Genomic DNA, 26583 nt, shown 5'->3' with positions numbered 1-26583 from the left:
TGTCGCTGAAGCTGCTCTTCTGTCTGGAGATGATACTATTAAGTGGATGCAGTGGATTCTCCATCATTGATAGGAGCCTGCTGAGCACCCTTCACTCTGCCACAGATGTTAAACTGTCCAGCTCCATGCCAACAATAGAGCTTGCCTTCCTCACCAGTTTGTCCAGGAGTGAGGCGTCTTTCCTCTTAATGCTGCCTCCCCAGCACACCACTGCGTAGAAGAGAGCGCTCGCGACAACTGTCTGATAGAACATCTGCAGCATTTTATTGCAGATGTTGAAGGACGCCAGCCTTCTAAGGTAGTATAACCGGCTCTGTCCTTTCTTGCACAGCGCATCAGTATTGGCAGTCCAGTCTAATTTATCATCCAGCTGCACTCCCAGATATTTATAGGTCTGCACCATCTGCACACAGTCACCTTTGATGATCACTGGGTCTATGAGGGGTCTGGGCCTCCTAAAATCCACCACCAGCTCCTTGGTTTTGCTGGTGTTCAGGTGTAGGTGGTTTGAGTCGCACCATTTAACAAAGTCATTGATTAGGTCCCTATACTCCTCCTCCAGCCCATTCCTGATGCAGCCCACGATAGCAGTGTCATCAGCGAACTTTTGCACATGTCAGGACTCCGAGTTGTATTGGAAGTCTGATGTATATAGGCTGAACAGGACCGGAGAAAGTACAGTCCCCTGTGGCGCTCCTTTGTTGCTGACCACAATGTCAGACGTGCAGTTCCCAAGATGCACATACTGAGGTCTGTCTTTAAGATAGTCCACGATCCATGCCACTAGGTATGAATCTAATCCCATCTCTGTCAGCTTGTCCCTAAGGAGCAGAGGTTGGATTGTGTTGAAGGCACTAGAGAAGTCTAGAAACATAATTCTTACAGCACCACTGCCTCTGTCCAAGTGAGAGAGGGATCGGTGTAGCATATAGATGATGGCATCCTCAGCTCCCACCTTCTCCTGATATGCAAACTGCAGAAGGTCAAGGGCGTGTTGAACCTGTGGCCTAAGGTGGTGAAGCAGCAGCCTCTCCATGGTCTTCATCACATGTGATGTCAGAGCAACAGGCCGAAAGTCATTCAGCTCACTAGGACGTGATACCTTTGGGACTGGGGTGATACAAGATGTTTTCCAAAGCCTCGGGACTCTCCCCTAAAATACTACTGCTATGGACCGCAAACTCCTGCAGAGAGTGGTAAAGACTGCTGAGAAGATCACCAGGACCCCACTGCCCTCTCTGCAGAGCATCTACAACTGCAGAGTCCGAAGGAGAACTGCCTCGATCCTCAGGGACCCCACCCACCCCCAACATGAACTGTTCACACTTCTACCCTCAGGCAGGAGGTATAAAAGTATGAAATGCAGGATTTCCAGGCTAAAGAACTCTTCCTTTCCCAAGGTCATTAGACTCCTAAATAACTGACTGGAGTTTATAACCATGGTTCATCTCATTCTATCTACCTCACACAACTGTATTTGACTTGTCCATCACACACCTAAATGCACAATTACACTTTATACTTCTATTCTGCTTTTATACTTTATGCTGACTCTGTTACTTATTATCTATCTGCTACTTATTATTTATGTTTATCTTTATACGTTGGTTTTGGCATTTGGTGTGGACAGCAAAGAAAGAATTTAATTGTACAGGGAAACGTGTTTCCTTACTGTGCACATGACAATAAACTTTGAACTTACAGTATTTAGCAAAATGTTTACAAGATAACACATGGATTTTATCAAAATATAACGATATAATCTATTTAAAAAGTGCAATTCATAATTCATAACAATACCACGACAGTGCGAAATGCGATGCGGTGTCATGTGGAAATTAGCAGAGCCTCTTCTAGAAAAGTGCCCAAATTCCAAGTATACTCTGAGTCTCGATATGCAGGATGTCATAGTCAGAACTCACAATGATGTCATGACAGCTGGTTATCATTAGCGATACATGTTTTTGTGCATTAATATTCGGACAATGGAATGTTTTCAATATAACTTGACAAATCTGCTCGAACGGGGTACGTGGACCTCAAAAGCGGGGCTTCCCCACTTGCCACCCCCAAACAGCGCTCTTGAATGAGAGCATTTCATTCTACATACTCTGCCCAAAACATAATGTCCAATAATGCTATTTACTATTTCCAGCATGGTTTAAATTTCTAAAAAATGTATGCCACATTGTCTGTGTCAACAAAAATTGCTTAACACAGTTTTTTTCCAAGCTCAATTTGGTTAAGTTCAAACTTAGAAATCTATGTGAACAAGAACACCTCTCTGATCTTCTTCTTCTTCTGTTGATACAAAAAGATATTGTTATAAATAATCTATCAAAACATGGAGACCAAAAGGAAAACTGTGCTGTAAAGCCCAAACGTTGACAACATTGATTTGATATGATGTACTATGAACTCTAGCTGTTAAAGTTCATTTGGTAGATCATGTAAGTAGTGTAAAACTTTTGTTTGCTCTTTCATCTTTTAAAAATGTGTTATATTAGGAAAATAAAGTATATGAGTAGTAGAGTCGAGGCAGTGTAATGTCCTCTCTGATAATCTAACATAATCAGCAGTCATAGCAATCATGAACATTTTTTTTAAAAATACCTCTGAAGTTACAGTACATCCAAATATCCCATGAAATTTAAAACATAGAAATAAAAGTGATTCACTATTTTCTGTCCAGGCTTAACTCTTTGAGGGCTGAATATTTATTTCCAAAAACATAGTTTCTGAAAAGCAAAGGTTTCACACAGAATTCAACATAAAACGTCTGTTGCTGCATGCTGTGGCTACCAGTTTGCCAAGAATGTGTGGTAGGCTTGCTGCCAGGCTGACTGTGTGCCTGGGGCAAAGTTGCAGTGCACTGCAATCTGGCTTCTACCTCTTATCATTAAGTGGCAGTCCTCCCTGGCGAACATTGTCAGTACAACGACTAGCTGGGGACCAATCAGCTGAAGCTGGAACCTCACACTCGTTTTCAATCACTTGTATCAAAATCTGAGTCCGACAAGTCATAGTCCAGTTCAGAGATAATAGGCAAAATGTCGTCCACGGAGTATTTTGCTTTATGCACTCGCTTTGATCTCTCACCAAATGTCAGTGCCATTTTTGCCGTTGTTTGCGCCTTGCTACTCATGCGAGCACAGGAGATCTCAGTAAAACCAATGAATCTAACTTTCCTTCTAGCAACAAGAGTCCAACTAAAACATAATGGTTGTTTTTGTCATAGTTTACAGTTGATTACCATCGACAACTCCACCTTTTGACAAAAGTCGACATCAGCCCTGAAAGAGTTAAGACGTAAAAAATCCTGTCTCATATAGTGCCTCCACTCCTATTTTGAGCCACTGCCTGTTTAAAAAGTCTGTGTACAAGCAATTAAAAAAGATGATGGTCCAAATTTTGTATATGCCTTGACAACTTTTATGTTTTTAGCCAGCAGCTTAAATTTTTAAGTTTAAAGCTACCTTAAGAATGATGCTGTGTCGAGTATTTTTAACTAGAGCAACTTTTGGTGACTTTTTGACATGGGGACTGGATTTTAATGTGTGAGAGTCAGAACTGATCGAAAACAGCAAGCTGTTGTCTAATCACAATGGAACATGGCTATGTTGTTACGTACATGCACATGGGAGGCAGCTTGAGGGCTCTAGTGACGGTAATAACCAACTGAAGCCGGGGGTCAAACTGTGTTCTAATGCCTTCTCTCCTCCCTCCTCTGCAGAACAGAAGATTGATGGCCATTCCACCACTGACGTTACTTCTATTATCCACCCTCCTGGACCCATCTCTTCCTTCCTGGAACTCATATGACTGGAAGTTCGGCAATTTTGAAATTAGTTTTACATTGAGCTGTCTGAAAAGACGCATCTGCAACTTGTTGCATGTATTTTGTGTTTCAAAATACTCTTAATTTTATGGGGTCACCATGGTGGTGCCCCAGCTCTTTACAATGTAAAAGCACCTCCTCCTGATCAGTATGTACAACTTACAGTACCTGCAATGTGGTTAAATTAATTTTTTAAGACTAACAATATGTATAAACCATAACTCTAAATCCTGTATGTCTAAGCAGTTCATAGCAGAGTCTTAATAACTCTCATACAATAAACATAAAAAAAACCTTTGTGAATGATACAAAGATAGTCAGACTCTAGATAAGCATACAGTAGATCAAATATGGTTATTTTATAAGATTACACCTAACTAAACAAAACTTTAAACAGAACATAAACATAAAAAAAATCAAGTTTTCTAAAACTGTATGAATACTGGCTTAAGAAAGTTAATAAACTTACCTTGGTCTCCCAGGGTACGTTTGTTAAAATTGGTAACGAAATTCCTCCACAAAATATGATTTGTTTTGTCCAGTTTTGATTCTTTTGTTACATAATGCTTGTCAACAATATAAGTACTTCTTAAATTGCAAAAATTGATTATTAGAAAGGAATGTATAAAAGTGGAATAAACACAATGCATTACTCGCTACCTCACAGAAAGTAGATTTACCCATTAATGCGACACTTCCAAATTTTGTGTAAAGGCCTAACTGGGTAGTTTTATAAAACTGAATAACTTTCTATTAAATGAAAGTGTCAACCATGGCAACTTCAGTGTAAGAAACCTTTGTTCTGTTCCATCAATTTTCACACAAGCTTTATTTTTTGTTAGGTTTTGTTTTTATGCCACTTACTGCCTCTACTCTAGGTATATCATCTTCATCACTAAATCAATACAAGCACTGTTTGTGCATGGTGGTGGCTCCCTGGTCCATATACTAATAGTATATCACAGATTAACACATGGAAGAATCTAAGACACAAATTCAAAGTACTTATGCATAAACTATGAAATGCTTCTTTTGGTTTTCAATTGCACCTCAGAACCCTAAGTATTACTAAAATATCATGATCAAAGTAAAGCATTAAAAATAAATTCTTCATCTGAAAGCTGTTTATATAATTTGAAATATTTATAACATCAGGTTTTCAGACCTATTTAATCCAGTTGAGGTTTGCAGATCCCACATCCACATTAAACTAAGCCACAATCGACAATTTGACTTTCAGCCCACATCCCCACAGGCACACCAGGTACTGTACTGTAGGCAGAGTATCCACAGGTAAACCAAGGCAGACATGTGAAGAATATGCAAACTCCACACAATGACCTGACGGGAGATTTGAACCATGGACATTTAATTTCTGATGTGTGCCACTATGTCTTCCATGCATATATGACAGTTGTAAGTATTATTTGCTTTTATTTATTTATTTTGCATTTGTCAACCCATGATCTCATAATGTGATAGTGACTAACTAGCGTGGCATAGTTGAGTACTGGTAATAATTCCTGGACCCTAAACCTTACTTGTTCCCCTTGTGTTTGCGTGGGCTTTCTCCTCACATTCCACTTTCCTCCACATTCCAAAGGCTCAAAGTTGGTCTGGTATGAGCCAAGTATCAGTGTGTGTTAATAAAAGAACTCTGTGATGAATTGTCCAGGGCTTACACCTATCTTCTAATCACTGTTACCAGGATAGATCCAGCTTCAAATGATAATACAATTAAAACATTACATTCAGAAAATGGTTGAATGAATAAAAGTATAGGTAAGGGCAAACTCCTAAATCTTCTTAAACTTCAAAAATACTGAAACTATTTTAGATAGTAATATATGATCATTATGCTTTCTGTAATGTATTGGTGACATTTGTTTTAATCAATAAACTAAGTTTGTGATACAAATGTAATCAAGTAGTTATGTAATTTAGTAAAGTATGGCTTAAAGTGTATTTATTTTCTCAATTATTGCTACTCAATAAACATATTCCTAAATGATTAGGGCACTCATTATTATATAGTCATAGAAAACATGACCTAGCAATGTCATTAACAAAGAGTGCAATTAACAGTGGAGTGCTATAATCTAATTTGTTTCATGACCTACTAACTAATGCATTTCTTTAACGCAACCCATTAATTTCTTGTTCGCAAGTAAATTATATTAGCAAATATGGATGTGAAAAAAAGAACAACTTAATGGAAGCCATTATTGTAACAGTAATGACTTGAAGCATATTTGCATTTTGCCCATTAAAAATGGAGGAGCCCACACAAAATTAACCAAGCATGGCCAACAATGGTTTTGTTATGCAGAAGCATATGCAAAGGATTGTTGCACTTCCCCTTAACACATTTTCTAGAAATGAGGATATAAGAAAAATATGAAAGACTCTATTGCAGTCTTTTCAGCTCATTGCTTTTTGACCCTAGGAGCTGATTTGAATGATGCCAGTGTTTCTTTGCTGCACTATAGGAGTTCTCCATCCCTTGAGTGTTTAATTCTCAGTGTGCAATCTGCTTTTGCATCATGCCAAGTGTTGTCTTCGAGATCAGCCCTCAATATGGAAGCAGAAGGGACGACATTTCAATATTTTCTCATTAAAACAAGACATCCACATTAACACAGAATGTTTGTTTCTAATTAAGTGAGTGCTGTGATAAACGCTAATATTCAGCTAAAAGAGAGACAATCTAGTATTTTCACAGACTCGGTCATATCAGAGGAGTTTAAAATTGGTGTACCTTTTCAAGCCCATCTTCTTTTAAACTGACTATGTCCAAATCAAAATCAGTCCGCAGTCCACTAGACTTGTTGAACACCAACCGGCCTGTTAGTCCTTCCCATTGGGCCTGCAGATGGATACAAAAAAAGATGGCAGTTACCAGGTGTCATTAATCAATGCTCTGAGCCACGTTTCCTTTTAATTACATTTTACATTGAAGCGGTCACAATATCGTCTCCCACTGGAGCAAGATTAATTAACAATCATCTCCACCATTGTTCCTCATGAAGCACTTTCACTTAGTTGCTTATAAACCCTATTATAACCTCTGTCCTGATTTACAGATAAAGCTCCTAAGCTGAACATATATCTTGTTCCAAGGTTTAATTGGATTGCCAGTTACATTTGTAACACAGAAAACAATCCTGCAATCATTCAGAAGCACCCTTCTTTTGCTGCATTCAGTGAAGTAGATTGGTATAAGCTTTTGATGTGACGAGCAGCGAGACTTGAACCCGCTGAAGCAGTCTATTACTTAGCAGTAACAAGATGCTTGTCTTAATACTTCAATAGAAATACAGTAGAATAGTTCTAAGAAAGGTTTCTTCCACATATTCCAGGACAGACTAGACTTCTGAATATGTTATGCAGTGTTTAATGCTGCAGTGTTAGGCATAACTCCTAAAAGCAGGTATCGATTCCCAGATGTGCTTTTATTTTCTGGTTATTCTGGTTTCCTGCCATGTGTTAGTGACATGCATACTACCATCATTAGGAATTTTGTGCGAGTAAGGATATGCATGTAAATTTGATCAGTGTTAGAGTGGCATCCCGTCTGAGGGTTGGCTCCTGCATTCTATCCAGTCCTGCAGAGGTAACACTCCAGCTTCATACACCACTGGAATGGTTGAAACAAGATATACAAATGAAAATTACACTCTACAAAAAGTGTTTGGTGCATGAGAATTATAATTACACAAAGGAGAGTGATGTCCAACTTCAACATCGTTGGCTGTCTTTTAATTTTTCATTCAACTCTGAGATTGCGGGTATTTTACGGCCTAGTTATTAATTTAGACCATCAACTTTCTTTCCCAAAGGTGATTGTGGCAAAACTAAATTAATTTCACTTGGAGCTCTGTGTATGCATTCCATTTGCATATTTTTTTCAAATGGGCCAGTTAAGTAGTACAAAAACTGTAATATATTAAGCACTGAAAATGGAATACTGAGAAGACCAGAAGGCTACACTGCTCTAGCAAGAAAATCTTTATTTAAACGTCTTAGGTGTATTAATATTATCAATACGTCATATATTTTTTTACTCTGTTTGCTAACGAATTCATGCACAGCACGATGCAGCAATTCATTATTTGTGTACCAAGTTGAATGTGTCTAGAATATTTTTAAGCGCTAATTCATAATTATTAGTAGTCAGTTTTATTAGTCAATTTTAATCAATCATGGTTATTTCAAAGGGAATAAAAGACAAGGTTGATTCCCTCGGTTATTATTCAAGCCATTTTTTAAGCCAAACTCAAAGCCGTCAGTTTTTTCAGCAACCACCTATTGTTACTTGCATGCATCACGTTAATGAGCTAAAAAAGACTGTGCTTAAAGGCTAAAGGTTGTAATTCATACAGAGATCAACAGAGTAATTGAGACCCTACACTATTTTATTAATAAAACTCTTTTTGTTGTATAAATCGGTGTAGTAATTAACATCTGCATATATTTATTTCCAGGTATTACAATTATTTTTTTCTTCCCACATCCCAAAAACATACATTTTAGGTTAACTAGTGAAGTAAAATACCCAAACTGTGTATGAGTGTGCCTTCTTGGGACAGGATTTGGGCCCCTGGCTACAAAATAGATTAAGGAAATTTATTAATGGAGAAATAGTAGGAATTATTTTTTCTAAAATTTTTCTACTAGAGATTTTGAAGAAGTCTATGACTTATCTAAAACTATGATACAGAACAAATGGTCAGAGTGTCAAGCCCATGTATTCATTTGAGAAACCGCACCATGGTGTAATAATTAGTACTTTTCTTTACAATCTCCAGTTTTCTTCACAAAACAAGGTAAAGTATTAGGATAATTGGCGATTCTAAATTAGCCTCATACTGTTCACTGTTAAAAATAATGGTTCTTTAATGGCCATTTATGGTTCTTTATTGGTTTGTGTGGTTCCTCATGGAACTATTGCTTGACAAAGCAATATGAAGCTGGTTCTTTGAGGTTTGAAACATTTCCTAATATACAGAAAAACAAACTAAAATATTTAATATATGGTAGGCTACCTAGCAGTGCAGTAACCGATTAAGAAAACTGGGACTTAGCCCATGTTACTGGACATGTGCAGGATAGTCCTTTGACTGTCATGACTTACTGGTATTTTATAAATATGCTGCCATCTATTTACAGTCATTTACAGTATGGGGACTGTTATAGATAGATAGATAGATAGATAGATAGATAGATAGATAGATAGATAGATAGATAGATAGATAGATAGATAGATAGATAGATAGTGTGAGAGATGGCCGGCTGTTTATCCCGGCCAGCACCCCCAGGCCGCTAGATGGAGCCCTCCTTGTAGCATGGGAGTGCCCCAAAGACCAGCAGGGAATTATGGACAGTGGAGTTTTTATTCCCAACCCTCTGCCTTGGGGCAAATGCTGTAGGAAAATGCTTAAGCCTCCAACAACCCTGAAATAGATTAAGTATGTTTGCTGTATGTTTTGTATGCATTTAGAATGGTTTCTTCTTTCTAACAGGGGTGGCAGAAACAACAAATAAATCCATGCAATGCACTTTCATACTAGAAAACCCGACCCTGCAGCAGAAACTCACATGAACACAGGGAGAACATTTCAACCAGAAATAAACTTTTGTTGTTGCTCTATGCTGCTCTCCATAAAATATAAGCATCCAAAAAAACCCTAAATGTGAAAAGCTGGACTTTTAAAAAATAAAAAAAGACAAATTATGTGCCTTTCCTATAAACAATTTATTATTCTAGTAACACTTTCCTCAACTCCCATCCACAAATCAATATATGCTGTATACCTAATATATAAAACTGAATGTGTGTTTGGCCAGCATTCAATCTCCGTATCACCAAATTTTGCACAGATTTTCCATTTGTTCAGAGAAAGACTGCAGGCTTTTTTTTTCTTGTTCAAAAATGTAGTCTATCTCCTTAAAATAATACCAGTACCCTTTCTTAGATGTTATCATTTTCAAGAAAAGCAAAGAAGCACACAAAAACAGCAAATGTAGCGTAACATAGAGTGAGTGAATTACCTCTTTGATAAAATTCATAAAGCGACCACCAAGCCTCCAAGGTTTGTGTCGGTGACACTGCAAAGAGTTGACAGTCATCTGGGGGGCTCGTTGATACGACACAGACACTATATGAACAGCATCATAGGTCAGAGCAGCATCTGTCTGAAGTAAAGGGAAACATTATTTCAACTGATAGAATTCCAGGTGATTTGAGAAAACACTCTCATAATGATTTTAGCATATTGGTGAGTATGTCTTTTAAATGACTGAATCTTTATAAAAGAGTAGGAATTATTGATTGTCATGCTGTAAATCTTTACACTAAGTTAATATACTTTGTTTTTACACTTTAGGGCTCTGCTAATCTTAACTTGATAAGTTACCTTATGTAGGGCACAGATTTGTTTTGTCCTTTTCTGTGTTACATCTCTGGCTTGCACAATTGTTGGGGTTAATGCTGTTGCTTCATCGCTTCAAGGTATTTGTTTCAGGCTCAAAACCCTTCAAAGAGGAGTTTGTGCAACTCTACAAGGGTTCTGTTCACGTACTTCAGTTTTCTTCCACATCCCAAATACAGGGAGGTTAGTCTGAGTGATGACTCCAAATTGACCTGCTATGTGGGAACGTGCTATCAATATTGCAAACTCTGACTCCGTGACCCGGCATTCTAATTAGTAGGTTTGGAGGAATGTTTAAATGATCTATTTTCCATATACGCAGGGTGACGGGGATGTGATGACTAACATTTCTGCTTCAGTAGTAGGCACAAGGAAGGAATCAACCCTAGACGGGACGCCAGTCAATCACAGGGTACAGTCATGCACACAACTACACGCAGTTATGTTAAGGGCAATTTAGAGTCAGCATTCAAACTTAGATGTTTGAAGAAAAAAAAAAAGAAAACCCCCGCAGACAAGGGGAGAATGGTAAAACTCGACACAAACAGTGGCTGAGCTGAGCATGAAAGCTGGAGCTGCGAGGCATCCATGGTAACCACTATGCTGCTATGATGGCCTTTTTATAGAAAACAAATTATATCAACTTTACATTTAGCTTATTTACTGTATAATTAAGCTGTTATATATGGCATCTTCCTGCTTTATTTATAAACAATTAAGAAATTTAAAAAAAAGTTGACTCCTGGTGATACATTAATCTGTTTTCATTACATTTGTTTAATTATAATGTATAATTCTCCATTATTAAATTGTAAGAGAATTAAGGAAAACATGCTTCACACTCTGTAAAGTGTGCATTATATATCAGCACACTCATTTCAGGCAAAGGAATATAACAAAGAAAAGGACATTCTCAAAGACAGCATCTGATGTATTTGTTTGCAAGTTGTATTTAATAAAGGCAGCAAGAGATTATAAGAAAACACCTGTCATACCGTCATAACTCCATCTATAAGTCCCGATTCTGGCTTTGGTGTTGCTTGGAGTTGCTCCATAGACCATTTTTCTACCACGGAAGTCACGTGCGGGTTGTCTGTGTTCAAAATCCGGAACCCAGTTACATTAACTCCACAGTAGCGATATGGTTCTAAGTCAAGTGCATAAAGGTCCTTTGGAAAGAAAAGATCTAATTTAGCACACAGGAATTGCACTTGATTGTTGCTCTGTGAAAAGGCATGGCGCTCTTTGTGTTTCCACAAAAAGGCAATGGGATTATGGTCTGCTTGCGGCTTAGCTACAGAGGGGATAAGGGATTTCATGCATTCTGTGCATGTCAGTCTATAAAAGCACAACACAGACCTTTCTCAACTTTTACTGTCGGATTTAACTTGAGCTTTAATGTGCATCCATCTGCACATGCATATCATAACTGCAATGAACAGAAAATGTAATTAACATTTGGAATCAATATAGGATTTGAAGCTGCAAAAACCTGATTCAGTCAACATAAAAAAATGTTGTTTTTTTTTCCTTTAAAGTGATTCATTTCTTTTCAGCTAGCTGCAGCACTGAATACATTTGGTAGTTCTTGGGTTAGCATCTGATCTGATTTTCATCATTCATGACAAACACCCCTGTAATTTAAGCAATGGAAACACTTTTCAGGGACACTTAGCAACAGCTTGCCACCCTCATAATAAATGATAATAATATGGAAAGCCTCAAATTTGTAAATGAATGAGGCTTTTTATTCTATCTCTACTTCTGCCAAATGTTCCCAGGGATCCGTGAAATGGTATACGGTGTGACCTTTGGGACTGGCATCATTTATTAATTTGTTGGTCATGACTGGCACTTCCCGGGAGGTACTGCATTGGACTTAAGCTCTAATTTTTGTTAAATATGGTGATAGGCAAATAGGGAAAGGCGGAGAGAATGTGCATTTTAGTATTCTTTATTCATGAGAGACCCCCTACTGAATGGACACCCTGCCACTGTTCAGTGCTTTAGCAAAACCCACTGATTTAGTGAAAAGAAAGCAGTCAGCCACCTGGCAGTACAATCTGAGGGCACATATGTGTGCCAAAATCAGCAAACACACAGCAGGATTAGCTCTAAATTTGAACTCCTTTTGTTCAAAACAGAAACCCGAATAACAGGAGCCTGGCCATTACTGCTTCGAAAATAGATTAAAATTTCATAGATACACAAATGGAACACCTAAATCCTAAATAACTATGTAAATTACAGAATGAATGAGTCTACTTTCAAGAATTAGGAAATCAAGCTTTCTGTTGAACAGCTACTCATCCTCATATAAGGCCTGAAGATTTTAATAATGGGGCGTGTAAATATACTGTAAAACGGCTAGGAGTATCTGGACATTGTGACTTGTGAAAACTAACGTAATTAATCTGTGTTTTATATCATTTTAACATGGATCCCATGTTTTTTATTTGACACATTTGTTGTCCATTTGGTCTGGTATAATAATACACACATGATCCCTTTCCCTCGTGGCAGCAATTTCCTCTTCAGAGAGAGCCACCAGTTTTCGTCGCTTTTTCTCAGCGCCGCTCATTGAACTAACTACTCTTATATCTAAATTTGGTGGTAAAATGCAATGTTGATTGCTACCACATTGGCCTGATTAAGTGACTCTAATTTAGCTGTGTTGGGCTTTGGTATCCCGACCTGCTCATCAATTTATTATTTTTACTCATCCATTGCCCACAATGCAATGTTATCAGTCAGTAGCATTTACAGCTATAAACCTTGCTCACATGGCCTGAGCAGGTGTAAGGAAGTCATTACTACAATGTGCATTGGCATTGCTGGTATATAATGTGGGACAACAGAATAGGCTGATAAGACAAATTTTCTTATTTTATTTTCTTATTCAAGCTAAAATTAACAAAATGGGATTTGTTAGAAAATGGAATTAACCTTAACAAAACGGATAATGTCATTTCTCAATGTAGTCATCACCCTTCTGAATGCACTTGCACCACCTGCCTGGAAGTGCCTGGATTCCAGCAGAATAAAAGGTTTTGTCATCTACCCGCAACTACTTGTGCACCGGTTTCTTTACATTGTCATCTGTCTTGAATCGAAGACCACCCAGATGTTTTTTAGCAGCCCAAAAAGGTGGAAATCACACGGTGCCAAATCTGACGAATGAGGAGGATGTGGCAATACGTCAAACTTCAGTTTCTCCAGACAAGCCTTGGTGTTCTTAGTAGTGTATGGGCAGACATTGTCTTGCAGCAAAAGGACTCCACATAGAATTTTGAGGTAGCAATACAAATTGTAGTCTAGAATGCTTCAAGAAGACACAGCTGTAAATAGAGCTAATTTTAGGCTAAGAAGATTCTAAGATCCTGTGCAACCATGTTATTCTGTTCTGTAACCTATAGTCTACCCATCCATTCAACTTTGTACCTGCTTGAAAAAAAACATAACCATATTTCCGCTTGAAACAGTTTCTGTTACCATTCAACGAAACCAAAAATTAAGATCAAAATGATTTTAAAATAAACAAAAAACTTTGTGTTGCATTTCTAAAGCAGTCAACAAAGATCTTTTACAATATTGTAATATGTAATACGTTCCTAAGACTATCTGGGTAGCGTTGAATGCTGTTCTTAAATTCGCTTAGATATTTGCCCAAAGTGTGAAAAAGTGTGCCTAGTGTGGGATCAGCATCCCATCTAAGGAAGGTTCTGGGTGGGAAAGGCTCCAGGTCCCGGGGATTCTGCAGTACAAACTGAAGACCCAGCAGACTCCAGGGTGTATGTCATCTTTTGATATTAAGTAGAGTAAGACACACTGCATGCAACAGTAGTCAAATCTGACATTACACATTATTCCTTATGAGTGTTTCCTTACATAAGAATCAAAATGATAATGCATTTTCATTTATCCAAGGTATTTTTCCACTGACTGCCTGGCTGCTCACCTCTTCTCACATTTTGCTAACAAAATCTACTTTAATTAGACCCTTTTGACATTGCACACTTCATTGAGGTTTTAAGCATGCAAGCAATGCTTGCTGTTCACAACCGTCATCTTATTTGCACTATAATGGCAGCACAAATGAGCATTTTAAACGGAGCTTCAAGTCGACATTGTGTCTCTCTGCAGGTAATTTCAATGACTGATATCATTTACAGATAATGAGACTGGAAGGATACGACTGCATCAGAACTTAGCTATACCAGCTTATTCAGATCAAGTTATACTGCTCATTATTTGCTGTCATTAATGCCCATGCATGAATAGCATGTTTCAGTATTAATCTGACTATAGTACAACTGTATACAGCACTTACAAGTAAGTCCATTAACTGTGAACTTTTAATTAAGATAAACAAAAACCATAAATGCTGTACAGTGGCCTATTGGCGTATGGTAAACACATCTACATCATATATACAGGGATTAATTCCTGGCCATATCACCATCTGAGCCTGCACATTTGTCTGCATGTGCTCATGTGAGTTTTATCTGTGGGCCAGGCTGGCAATGCGTAGCCAGGCTTGGAAAGAGAGGGAGAGGGCAAAAGAACAGGAGGCATGCTTGCTATGGTCCCTTTTTTGTTAGGGCATGGTAGGTAACTACAGACGAGCAGCATCTCTGGAGTTCTTCCCATATGTTTACCAAGAGAAACCACAATTATGGTAAAGTGATATGGGCCTCTCGTGCACATCAAAACAATCCACTTCACCAAAACTATGAGCCAGCCAGGTAAAAATATAGGGCATTATGTCCATTAGTGGTTATTTTTTAAACACTATTTTTGATGCAAAAGACTTTCATAGCAACACCTAACCAGTAGAGTGTGTTTATTACTCTTTTAGAACTGGCATGCCATTGCATATAGTACTCAGTTGCACTGCAACATCACAAAGACAGGTTAGATTAACTGTTGAATCAAAACCCGAGTCATATATGATGGTGTGTACAGTAAATGGGCTCTGACTGTGGTAGTCTGGTTTCTGCTGAACCCTTGATTTTGCCAGGTTGTGATCTAACAATCCCGTTAAATGGAAATTAGTTCAGAAAATGGAAGGCTGGATATGATTTTGGAGACTTGATAACAGTGTACATGTATTAACTATACTGTCTGTTATTCTTTTAGATTTCTGATCAGAAGTACGCATTTAGTATGCTACAGTGGTTTTCAAAGTGTGGCCCATGAGCATTGGGTAGGTAATTCGTGGCCTGACATAGTCATCTTTCTTAAAAGAACTTTCTTCCGGATAAGGTTACATGAAATGGCCCTAAGACACTGTCCTTAGACCACCCTGTCTGACCTTACAGATGATAACATTTTTTTTACTATTATATTACTCCTTCCTGTTCCGATCCTGTATGGTTCAAGTGTTTGCCTCCTGTCTCTCTCTTTTGACATTTCAGTCTTTCTCCCTTCCAACCTACCTACTTCACAATGTAGGACTCTTTTTTTTAAATCCACCTTGATGTCCACCTCAAGATCAATTTTTTAATTCTGTGAAGATGCTGACTGATGCACGCTGATTCTAATGTACTCATTTTCCAAGTTTGTGTGCAGTAACACCATTTTCAAGGCCTCATTATGAATCATTTGGGAGTCTGAGACAGAAACCCTCAAAAACATCCATCCATCCATCCATTTTCCAACCCGCTGAATCCGAACACAGGGTCACGGGGGTCTGCTGAAGCCAGTCCCAGCCAACACAGGGCACAAGGCAGGAACCAATCCCAGGCAGGGTGCCAACCCACCGCAGCCCTCAAAAACATCTGAATGTTAATCTTGTAAACCAGAGTATCCTTCTAGGTTGATAGGGTCGAGCACCTGGTAGGCAAGAGATTCAAACAGGGACAGATTAGGCCTTCTAGATCTGAGAGAAGTCACCCGGTGAGAAGTGGAGACCTGCAGTGGAGACCACCAAAACTAAGTCAGCATGGTAGCTCACAGAGTAGCAGTACAAGAATTAGCCTGCAACATAGAAAGAGACTGAGGGACAGTGCATGTCTGACAGAGATCTGTCTGTGCTGTGTTTTTGTTGTCTTCTGTAGGGCACCTTCTAAAGGTATAACAGCAAGAGTACTACAGGCACTGAAAATTAAGGAGGTGTATTCCAATAAACAGCTATACTAACTCACTATTTGAATCTTTGTGCCAGCTCCTCTTCTTGAGCTTGTTGGGTCTTTACAGTATCTTTCGAATTAGTACACATAAAAAAAAGAATGTTGTAATTGTAATGCAGAATTTACAGTAATAAGTGCCTTTAGGCCATAGGTGGTCATCCATGTCTTTGACTTTAAGAAAGTGGCCCTCAGTTCAAAACACTTTGATAACCAGTGGTGCAATGTATTGCAGTTCTACTAGTCAGTGAAACAAGTCAGAAGTATAGCAGCAGTGCTTAACCCAGCACAATGGGATAAAGGGTATGGACAATCCCTGAATGCATGGGTGGCAGAACTTCACATACTTATGCATGCACCTGCAGTACACCATGGAAATGCAGAGCTGCATATTGCATACGTCTTTGTAAGAGTACCAAGAAAAACTACAAACAGACAATCTCTTGGATCATGGACTACATGTCCAACAGACAGCAGTTTGTGAGTCTGAGGGAATGTGTGTCTGAAGTGGTGTGTAATACTAGTGCACCTCTGAGAGCTGTCGTGTCTCCCTTCATGCTCACCTTCTACACGACAGACTTCCAGCACAATACCAGCACTTGCCACCTACAGAAATCCATCATAGGCTTCATTAATAATGGAGATGAGTCAGAGTACAGGAAGTTTCTGGAGGACTTTGTCTTGTGGCACAAGAAGAACCACCTGGAAATCAACATCAGCAAGGCAAAAGAGCTGTTTGAGGAATTCCAGCATGCCAAGGAGCACCTGAGACCATCCAGTGGGAGGACATGGAAGTGATGCAGAGCTACAACTACTTGGTGGTTCACATAAACAACAAACTGGACCTGCCAGATAACACAGTGGCACTATGCAAGAAAGGCCAGAGCAAACTGTACTTGCTAAGTAGACTCAGGTCTCTTGATGTGTGCAGCAAGCTGCTGGAATTGTTCTACCAGTCTATAGTAGCCAGAGTGGTGTTCTACACTGTAGTCTCCTGGGGAAGCAACCTGAGCTCAAAAAATGCACAATGCATGAACAAACCTATTATGAAAGCCTGCTTCATCATACTGAACACGCTGGAAGCTGTTGTGGAAAAGAGGACGATGGCAAAATTGGATGCCATCATGAAAACCCACCTCCATCCCCTCCACAAGGAGGTGCTGTCTTGGAGAAATTTTAGCCACAGGCTTATTCCACCACAGTGTGTTAAGGAGCACCTCTGGGGGTATTTTTTGCCCACTGCTATCAGATAATTTAGTGCCTCCTCACGACATACTCTTTATGTTCATTTTGAAACTTCTGCACAATATACATTATTTATTTATTTATATATATATATATATATATATATATATATATATATATATATATATATATATGTATCAATCGATTGGCTGGCTGTATCATTTGTCCTGTGAGTCTTTATTCTCGTTCTGCTACTATATGCATCTGAATTTCCTCTTGGGATTAATAAACTTTATTTAATTTAATCTAATCAAAGTAGAACATTTAAATGCTACACAGACAGGACCTGGTCAGGACTCGAGGGCTTGTGAGGGAGCAGCAGGAGCTACTGCACCACCCACACCATTCTGCAAGATAGGTATTTTCATTGGATTCCAGTTACACACTATATTAAAATATCTAATCAGAAAAACATAAAATTAAATTGTAAAATGTAATAAGGTAATTTAATATACATAGCACAATTGTTCTACTAATCCACTGTTGAAAATGTATGGTAATTAGAAAATAAATTCCTTAATTAACTCTTTTATTTAAAAACTAATAGGTCTAGGTTGTGTAGATTGGTAGAACTGTTCCTAACAAGTACAATGGCAATTATTTTTCACTGCAACATTTTAATACCACTACAGTCAGAATATCATTTCTGAATCTTTCCAAGAAATAAGCATACACGCAAGCTGAGGAATGTATGCACTGATCTGTGCTCAACCTTGTAATTTGGCAACGTGTCAATGCGTATCTAGCCAAATGTTGACACACACTGCATTCATGATCAACTGGGGACATTTTAGAAACATTCACTTCAACATAATAGACTAATTCATTAGTGCCCCATGGGCCTGATACTACTAGAAAACAGACGCATATCAGAGAGGCCTGAGAATCACTGCCACCAGAAATTATAAAGTGAAACAATTTACCTACTGGCATCCATGTAACTGCTGCAAGGCCCATGCAATTTTAGCGACATAATAATTTCATTAACAGCCATTACAATATACATTTTTCCTCAAGGATTAATTCTTTGTAATATGAATGATGAAAATGTAAGCAAACTATATTGGATAACAGATTGGTTCTTGTAATTTTAAGTACATTGCAAGTACTGTATCTAATAATGCTTATTTTTGAAAGAAAAAAGAAAAAAACTAAATCTACAGCTTTCTCAAATTCAATGTTTATATTAAACAAAGATATTCTACTTAAACAATGATTTCCAAATTTAGATACTGGAAAAACTTTATTCCTGAATGCTTAATTCTACATTGTTTCTTATTAGAGCATGTAGATTGCACTATGAACTATTAATCAAGCATACTATACCGACTGTCTCAACAAGCAATTGTCCCCACTGTAGAGTGCATCTGCTGCCTTACAAATTGAAATCGTACTTTGATTTTAAACTGGCCTTTTGTACAACATACTAGGCTGATATCTGAAAAACGCAGTGGGCCGTTAAGGAATAATTACTGTAATTAAAAATATTTGTGTTCACAGAAGCAGGCGGCAGGGAGTGTAATGTAATGCAACTCTTTACTGAATAAAAAAAAACCTTTTTACTATGTTAGAGGGTGCTAGATGACATGGCACCCATTGTATACACAGTTTCATTAGTTATATTTTAATGTTTCTTTTGGCTCCATTAAATTTCCTGCCCACTGACATTAACATTCATAACATAACATTCACATGCTCATTTAATCTAATACAGAGTTCTGGGAGGCTCGAGTCTTTCTTGGCAGTATCAGGCACAAAGCAATGACCAGCTTTGGAGAGCACATGAGATTACCGCCACTCATACATACATACATACTGTTTTTACACAGTCCCAATTAATATTGTTGTGGGATATGGAAGAAAAACTGAAGAAATCAGAGGGGAAGCACATGCAGTTATGGGCAATATGCAATCCTATACATGGTGTCAACAAACACATTTGTCCTGGAGGCAAATTTTTCAAATCACACCCCCTCACCCACCACCACCTTCTGTGCAGTAAGCAGTATCTAGCATTTACAGTTTGTTAATATTTTTTTTTATTAATGTCTAACAATACATTTTAAATAGCAGGGAAGATGTCTAAGCCAGACCTTGTTCGAGATGGGGACTCGGGGGGCATTTACTACTTACCGGATCAAGATACGTTTTCTGCAAGCAGGTAGCGCTAGCTGAAATTCCAAAGCAGAAATTCACTGGCCAGGACAGCTGGTCTTGGGGAATACAGATGGCTAGGATTTTAAGGCTGAAATGGAAGAGACAGGAAGGCTTCCCTTCCCACCTTGAGGAGAAATGCATGGGTGGGAATGGGGAGTCATGCTTGAGGTGTTTCATTGGGAACTGCACACCTTCTAATTCAAGAGATGTATCAAGAGGCCATAGAATTCCTTGAAATTGTGGTTCGTACAGAGTCTTACTTTCTCTGTGTCATTTCCCATCCCTAGGAGATTTCTGCTGCCCTGTTCAAATGGCATGCTGGATCAAGGGCCATGTTGAACCACTTTGAACCATTGACTAATCAGCATACTAAGACAGAAAGCCACCTGGTAATCTAACTGTATTGGATGGTTGACACGAACAAGGTTGTATTATTATTATTTTGCAAGCATTTATACTTTGATTGCTTGTATTTTGTGCATACTGTCTATGATACGTAAGTAAATATGTATGTTTTTCTCATGCATGTTCTAGTACACTGAATAATTATAGATGTAATAAGAAAGGAGAAACATTTAACTTAAATGACCTGGCTGGTAAGACTAAACATACAAAGGCAGGGTTTGAGGCAAGGTTAAGGTCTACATGATAAGAAGTATATATACATATAGATTTACAGAAATAAATTTAGCTTTGGTGGGTTGGGGACAGGGTCTCTTTAGGCTTGGTAATGGTCCTTCCACAGGTTCACCTATGGAAACCTTGTTACAACTTTTACTTATACTCCAGTTTAATCATCTCTAGGGTCTCTGCCAGAGGTTGAAGGCAACCCGAGCTGATCTAATCAAAGGACGTCACTAAACTATCCAAATTAAAGTAGTGAGGAGCAGTGTGTACAAAGGGAAGGGACTTATGATTTATACTTACTGGGAATTCATTGAACAAGTATAAGCCCCGGTCCCCATTACAAATGGGGTTCAATGGCTTACCTGTGCCATTCGGCACCAGGTAGACAGATGTTGGTTCTTCCAGTGTAGCATACATGCAACCCCAGACATCTAAGGGCATCACAGACCTGTTATCGCTCAATTTCATGTGCTGTTTATGCCACATAGAGTTGTTTTTCTGCTGCACATGGCTGCGAATCCAACTCTCTGATGTCCATCCCCACCTCAGTCTGTAGCCCACAGTGAAGACTTTATCCACCAATAAGCACAATTAGACTGCAGGCGTCTTGAAAAGGGTTACACTATTATAATAGAAGATACACAAATCCAAGAGAATGAAATCCGACAATAGCCAGGTTTTACTGTATAATGAAACTCCCAAAAAAAAAAGAATAGAAAAAAAGCAAGCGCTATATAAATGGAATTAATTATAATTATTAGTAACTCTCACTGTAGTACCAGTCCCTCACAGGACACTTTCTCTCCCACACTAACATGAGGCCAGTTTAGAATGATGAACTAACAACCATGGAATTTTTGATGTGGAAGAAAAATTGGAATACTCTGAGTAAAAAATCAATAAAAATAAAATAAGTTTAAATATCTTTGAACAAAATAAATAATGCTTATGCCACATGGTTCCACATCATAATGTTTCTTTGTTTTTCTTTTTGTCATGATAAATGATGCCCTAAATAATAATATGTTTTTGCATTAACAATTCCAACTTCATTTCTTTTTATTAGCTCCATCTTTCTATCAGATTTTAAATACAACACTATACAGAATTATTAACAAATAAAATAAACAATCGTGGCGAGCCACTGGGGGCTGTGCCCAGCCGGGACACCAAGAAGGACCGGAAGAGGGACTATGCCTCCCCTGGACCACGAGAGGGCAGCCGCCCTGGTTTGTGTGGGGGCCACGGAAATAAAGCATGGAACCTCAACCCTATAGGGGCCCAGGGGGTGCTCAGAAGACTGTGAAGCCCTGGACTATTACAGTATTACCAGGGACACCCGGAGTGCTTCCGGGTGCTCATGTGGCACTTCCGCCACACAAGGAAGTGCCGCAGGAAGCTCATCAGAGGGCACCTGGAGCACGTCCGGGTGGACATAAAAGGGGCCGCCTCCCTCCAGTCATCAGCCGGAGTAAGAGGACAGAGCTCGGAGGAGAGGAGAGGAGAGGAGAGGAGAGGAGAGGAGAGGAGTGGAGTGGAGTGGAGTGGAGTGGAGTGGAGTGGAGTGGAGGCGGTGGCGGTGGCGGTGAAGGAAGGCATTACAAAGCCTGGACCTATGGGTGATTGGTGCTGGGGCGCTGTGTGCTGTGCCAGACTTGGCAAGTGTAAATACTGTAAATAAACACGTGTGTTGGACTTATTGGTGTCTGTCTGTCTGTGTCTGAACTCCCACACAATTCATTTTCTAATAGTAATATATGAGGGCAATGAAAGCCAACCATCATCTCAGGAGAAAATAAATAAAGAAAGAAATAAACAAATAGGTAAAATAAATTAATACATGTTCTGTACTCCATTTTCCAAAACTACAAGTTCAGCAAGATAAGCCTTTGGACACATTATCAAAATGATGCAAGGCAATTTCAAAGAAACACGGTAGCAATTACATTTAAAATCTTCTTTTCAGTCTTTTCATGCTCTAATAACTCGGGCAATTTCTTTTGGGTGATAAAATAATACCATTAACACAGAGGTAATACAGGGGTGAAGAGCTCGATGAATATTATTTCAGTATGCTACTCATCTTACCAAATCAAAAAGTAATCAGATTTTTTTTTTTTTTTGAGAGAGAAGGGAATGACTGAAGTGAAAATCAATATAATTATTTTGTAATATATTGCCAAAACACTAAATACACTCAGGAAGTTAAAATGATACAAGTTATGCTTAAAAACAATATTAAAATTGGCTGAAAAATATTTCATATATTTTAAGTTTTGCATTGAAGGTAGAGAATGATGTTGTCATACATAAAATATCACATAGTGGAAATTGCAAAAGGAATGTTTCCCCAAGACTTGACCGAAAGAGAAGAATAATCGCTCTTCTTTTGTAACCTTGTTATGTCATGTTATTTATGTTTTAGGTAGAATGCCCATTGGGGGCTGGGTGGTCTTGTGGCCTCAGAACCCCTGCAGATTTTGTTTTTTTTTTTTCTCCAGCCCTCTGGAGTTTGTTTTTTTTGTTGCTATTTCTGACCTCTTGGCAATCGGACCTTACTTTATTCTTTGTTACTTAGTATTGCCTAATCTTATTTTTATATTTTTCTTTCTTCATCTTGAAAAGCACTTTGAGCTACATAATTTCTATGAAAATGTGCTATATATATTCTTATGTGAATTTCCCATTGGGATTAATAAAGTATCTATCTATCTATCTATCTATCTATCTATCTATCTATCTATCTATATAAATAAATTGTAGTTGTTGTTGTTGTCCTGTAACACTTATCACAAACAGTCACTGAATCTAATGTTTACTGATTGTATGAACTCCTCTGTAAGACAGATGGATAAAATAACCTTTTATGCAAATAAATAGAAATATAAAATTGCTGCTCTTACATCAATATTTACATACTGTTTAAAAGGGCTATACTGTTGACAAATCCAGATATCTGTGTTAGCACAGTTTAAATTAGCTAGCATCAGTTCAGAAAAATTTAAGCCTTTAAACCACACCGTATTGTTTTAGAAAGCTTTCCTTTGTCCACAAATATTTGTCAAAAACAAGTCAGCACATGGCCACTTAGGCTTCAGGACATAAGCAACACTGGTCTTCATTAAGTGAAAAGCTCTTTAGTACAGTATTTTTTTAGTTTAGTGGCATAATTCTTCACAGGATGATACAACTGTTATTTCAAAATGACAATACCCACATTAAAAAATGTAATTATAAACATTAAACCCAAAGAAAACATTAGCATAGACAAAAAAGAAACTTAGAGAGTGTGGTCATGCTCTAGCGTGAACAGCCTGTTATGCTTAAATACAAAGCAGAGCTGGGATTTGTCCCTTTGACTCCATTAACTTGTTATAACTACTCTCTTTAGCCACTGCATAACCCATCTGGGGTATACTTTCAAAGGCTGTAAGCCCATTATTATAATTGGACCTGCCAGCAACGCATTGACAAGGTTGCCATATCAACAGGGGAAATTGAAATGTTAACATGACTACTGAAATAGCATATAATACACTGAGGCAGCCCTGAATATAAAATACATAGTAATGATGAGTCTTAAGAGACAAACCCATGCTTTCTGTAAGGATTCCAACTTTATTCTTATGAAAATAAAAAAATGTCTCTAATTACAACTTGTGCTGTCCCAGAGTCCTGAATTAAAATCACTTTCTGTACAGATTGCAAGTTATTACCCTGCTCTTGTTGGAGTAGGTGGGTTTGGAAGATGAATGAATGAATGAAAGTATGAATATTTTGCATTTATAAATGTACTCTGAGCTTGTAAATGGAAGCGCAATTAATAAAAAAAAAAATAGTTGGACACATAGTACAATATAGACTGAGCCAAATTCTGCTCAGTCTACTTAGCCTGTTGGTATTATCGTATAACTTCTTTCCAGATTATTCTGAATCAATGTAATAATGGATTTTAATAGTTAGGCACAGATTTGACAACCTAAGTACAAACGTGAAGAACCAACTAAACAAGGAAGCTGTTAAACTTAATTTTAAAAATGCAAAAAAGCTTAAAGAAGTAATTATAACATTCTTATAACCACTTAATCTATTTCTGGACCATGAAACATCATGGCCTGGACAGGATGCACATTTATTACAGGTCAAGTTTAAGGATATAGATCAAAGTAAAATTCTAGATTTTAATATAGTAAAGCAGCAATGGCCTAGATTTAAAACAAGAATCCCCAAAAATGCAGGAATCGTTCCTATCAAAGATAATAAGCTGTTAAAAGAGCTGAACACTTAATCATCTTAATCAGCAGAGATGATTACATGTGGTCTCGTGTCCTCCAATTCCTAAACAAATTAGCAGTTACATACCCAAAGCACTAAAAATGATTTTGTAAAAGTCACTATTAATTGAATAAGTTCCTAAGGACCAGAATTTAATCAGTGCTGCAGTATGACATAAAACGAGATGTTCAAACCAGTTAGCTTAACATCTAATGTATACAAAGCGACAGAAATGACTGTACTGTAGATAATCTAGAAAAGCAGATGTGTGTTAAAGGCCAAAGGGTGCAGGTTTAGGTAAGGGAGATCCTATTCTTCTTAGCTTACTAAGGAAGCAGCCAAACATTCAATGGCCGTGGAGTCTACAATTGTACTGGCCTTGTAGTTCAATATGACTTTAATCAAGAATTTCATAGGAAATAGAGCACCACATCTACATGCAGCGGGTGTTTCAAACAGTATAAGCCAAATGAGGGCAGAATTAGTTTAAATCACAAAAATGAGTAATGGGGTGAGGTTTATTTACTAACTAAACTGGGCATTGCCATTGATAAAATGCTGAAAGCATCAGCGATAAAGATGCTGCTATCTTTAATTACAGAAAGAGCAGAACAGTTTAAGTTCATTGATACCACCATTCCCAGCATTGTGAGGGAATACCCCCCAGTATGATCCAGAAACATTACTGGACTCTGTTCTTACTGCAAAAGTTAAAAAGGTTTTAAGAGTCAAAGAAAGTAATGACCACTTTCTTATGGTTCATTACTGAAAGTTTTTTTTACCTTCTTCATTACATTTTTGTATGACAATCTCTTGGCAGAGGACAAAAAACAGGCAGAGAAATTTTGTGTACTCATGCAACCGTGCAGGATTCAAAATCGAAGATGCAGGAGTGTTGAGGCAGTTATGCTAACCACTGTGCCTTGTTGCCACCTTACTCTGTATTCTATTGATTAATTAGACAGACGTATTTGATGTTTTATTGATTAGAATGTTGTTATCCTCAGACCAAATATTAAAGGAATATTCAAATCCCAAAAATGATATGTTTGATACTGTATATGTTGCTAGTGGATGTGGTTCATAGTGGTGGCCAAAAAAATAAAAAATCTCATATGTTCACAGGAAATGGAGATAACAAACTTTCTGATAAAATGGGCATGTATGGAGACCAACACTGGACGACAACAAACAATATAAAACCATCTACGAAAAAAATCTGACATTACTCATGTCACATAATCCTTGGTCAAGAGTCCTGCCCTCCATTCAAATGCTTGTTCCCATGTGAATGCATTTCTTCTGTATACACTGCTCTGATTTTACAGAAGTGTTTATTTGACAATATTGTAGCAAAAAATGCATGCATTTTGTGCATTATGAACAAATAACTGAATAACTTGACATGTGGATTACAAAACAGACTTTTTTCATGAAAGTTTTTGCTTCTTTAATAATGTTTGCTGTACTTCAGAACTGGTTTTCTTAGACGACGATTCTATCAAAAAGTTTATTTACATTTTCCATGAAAACTTTTTATCTCAGCCATCACTACAAACTACATGGGGAAAGTAACATATAAAAATATTTTAAGGTGGAATATTCATTTAATCTGGACCCTGTAAACATCAAATATATTTACATGAAGAAAATATAGTTTTCATATATACTTTACCAAAGTAGTAAAGATGTAGTGGTAGTATTCAGTCATCATTCCCATGGCCAGTGCCTTGTTGAAAGACAAAAGAAATGTAGAAAAGCAATGAGAATTCAATTTATATATGCATGAATGTGTATATTGAACAATATCCCAAATGAAAAGAAATCCATAAGTCAAACAGTGTCTGAGATTCTGCCAAAACATTTAATAATACAAAAAATG

General features: G+C 37.8%; 1 protein-coding gene across 1 annotated transcript in view; it reads right to left on the bottom strand.

Moving 5' to 3' along the window:
• The window catches only part of grik3 (glutamate ionotropic receptor kainate type subunit 3), a 476278-nt gene that overhangs the window by 152028 nt on the left and 297667 nt on the right, over positions 1 to 26583 (bottom strand). Inside the window, 4 exon segments of the mRNA XM_051936208.1 lie at positions 6597 to 6704; positions 9890 to 10033; positions 11265 to 11438; positions 26377 to 26430. Coding sequence (XP_051792168.1) covers positions 6597 to 6704; positions 9890 to 10033; positions 11265 to 11438; positions 26377 to 26430 — 480 coding nt within the window.

The sequence above is a fragment of the Erpetoichthys calabaricus genome, chromosome 14 (genome assembly GCF_900747795.2).
Source record: "Erpetoichthys calabaricus chromosome 14, fErpCal1.3, whole genome shotgun sequence".
NCBI classification, from domain to species: Eukaryota; Metazoa; Chordata; class Cladistia; order Polypteriformes; family Polypteridae; genus Erpetoichthys; species Erpetoichthys calabaricus.
Note: the sequence above shows the minus strand (reverse complement) of the source record. Positions and strands in the feature narration are given on the sequence as shown.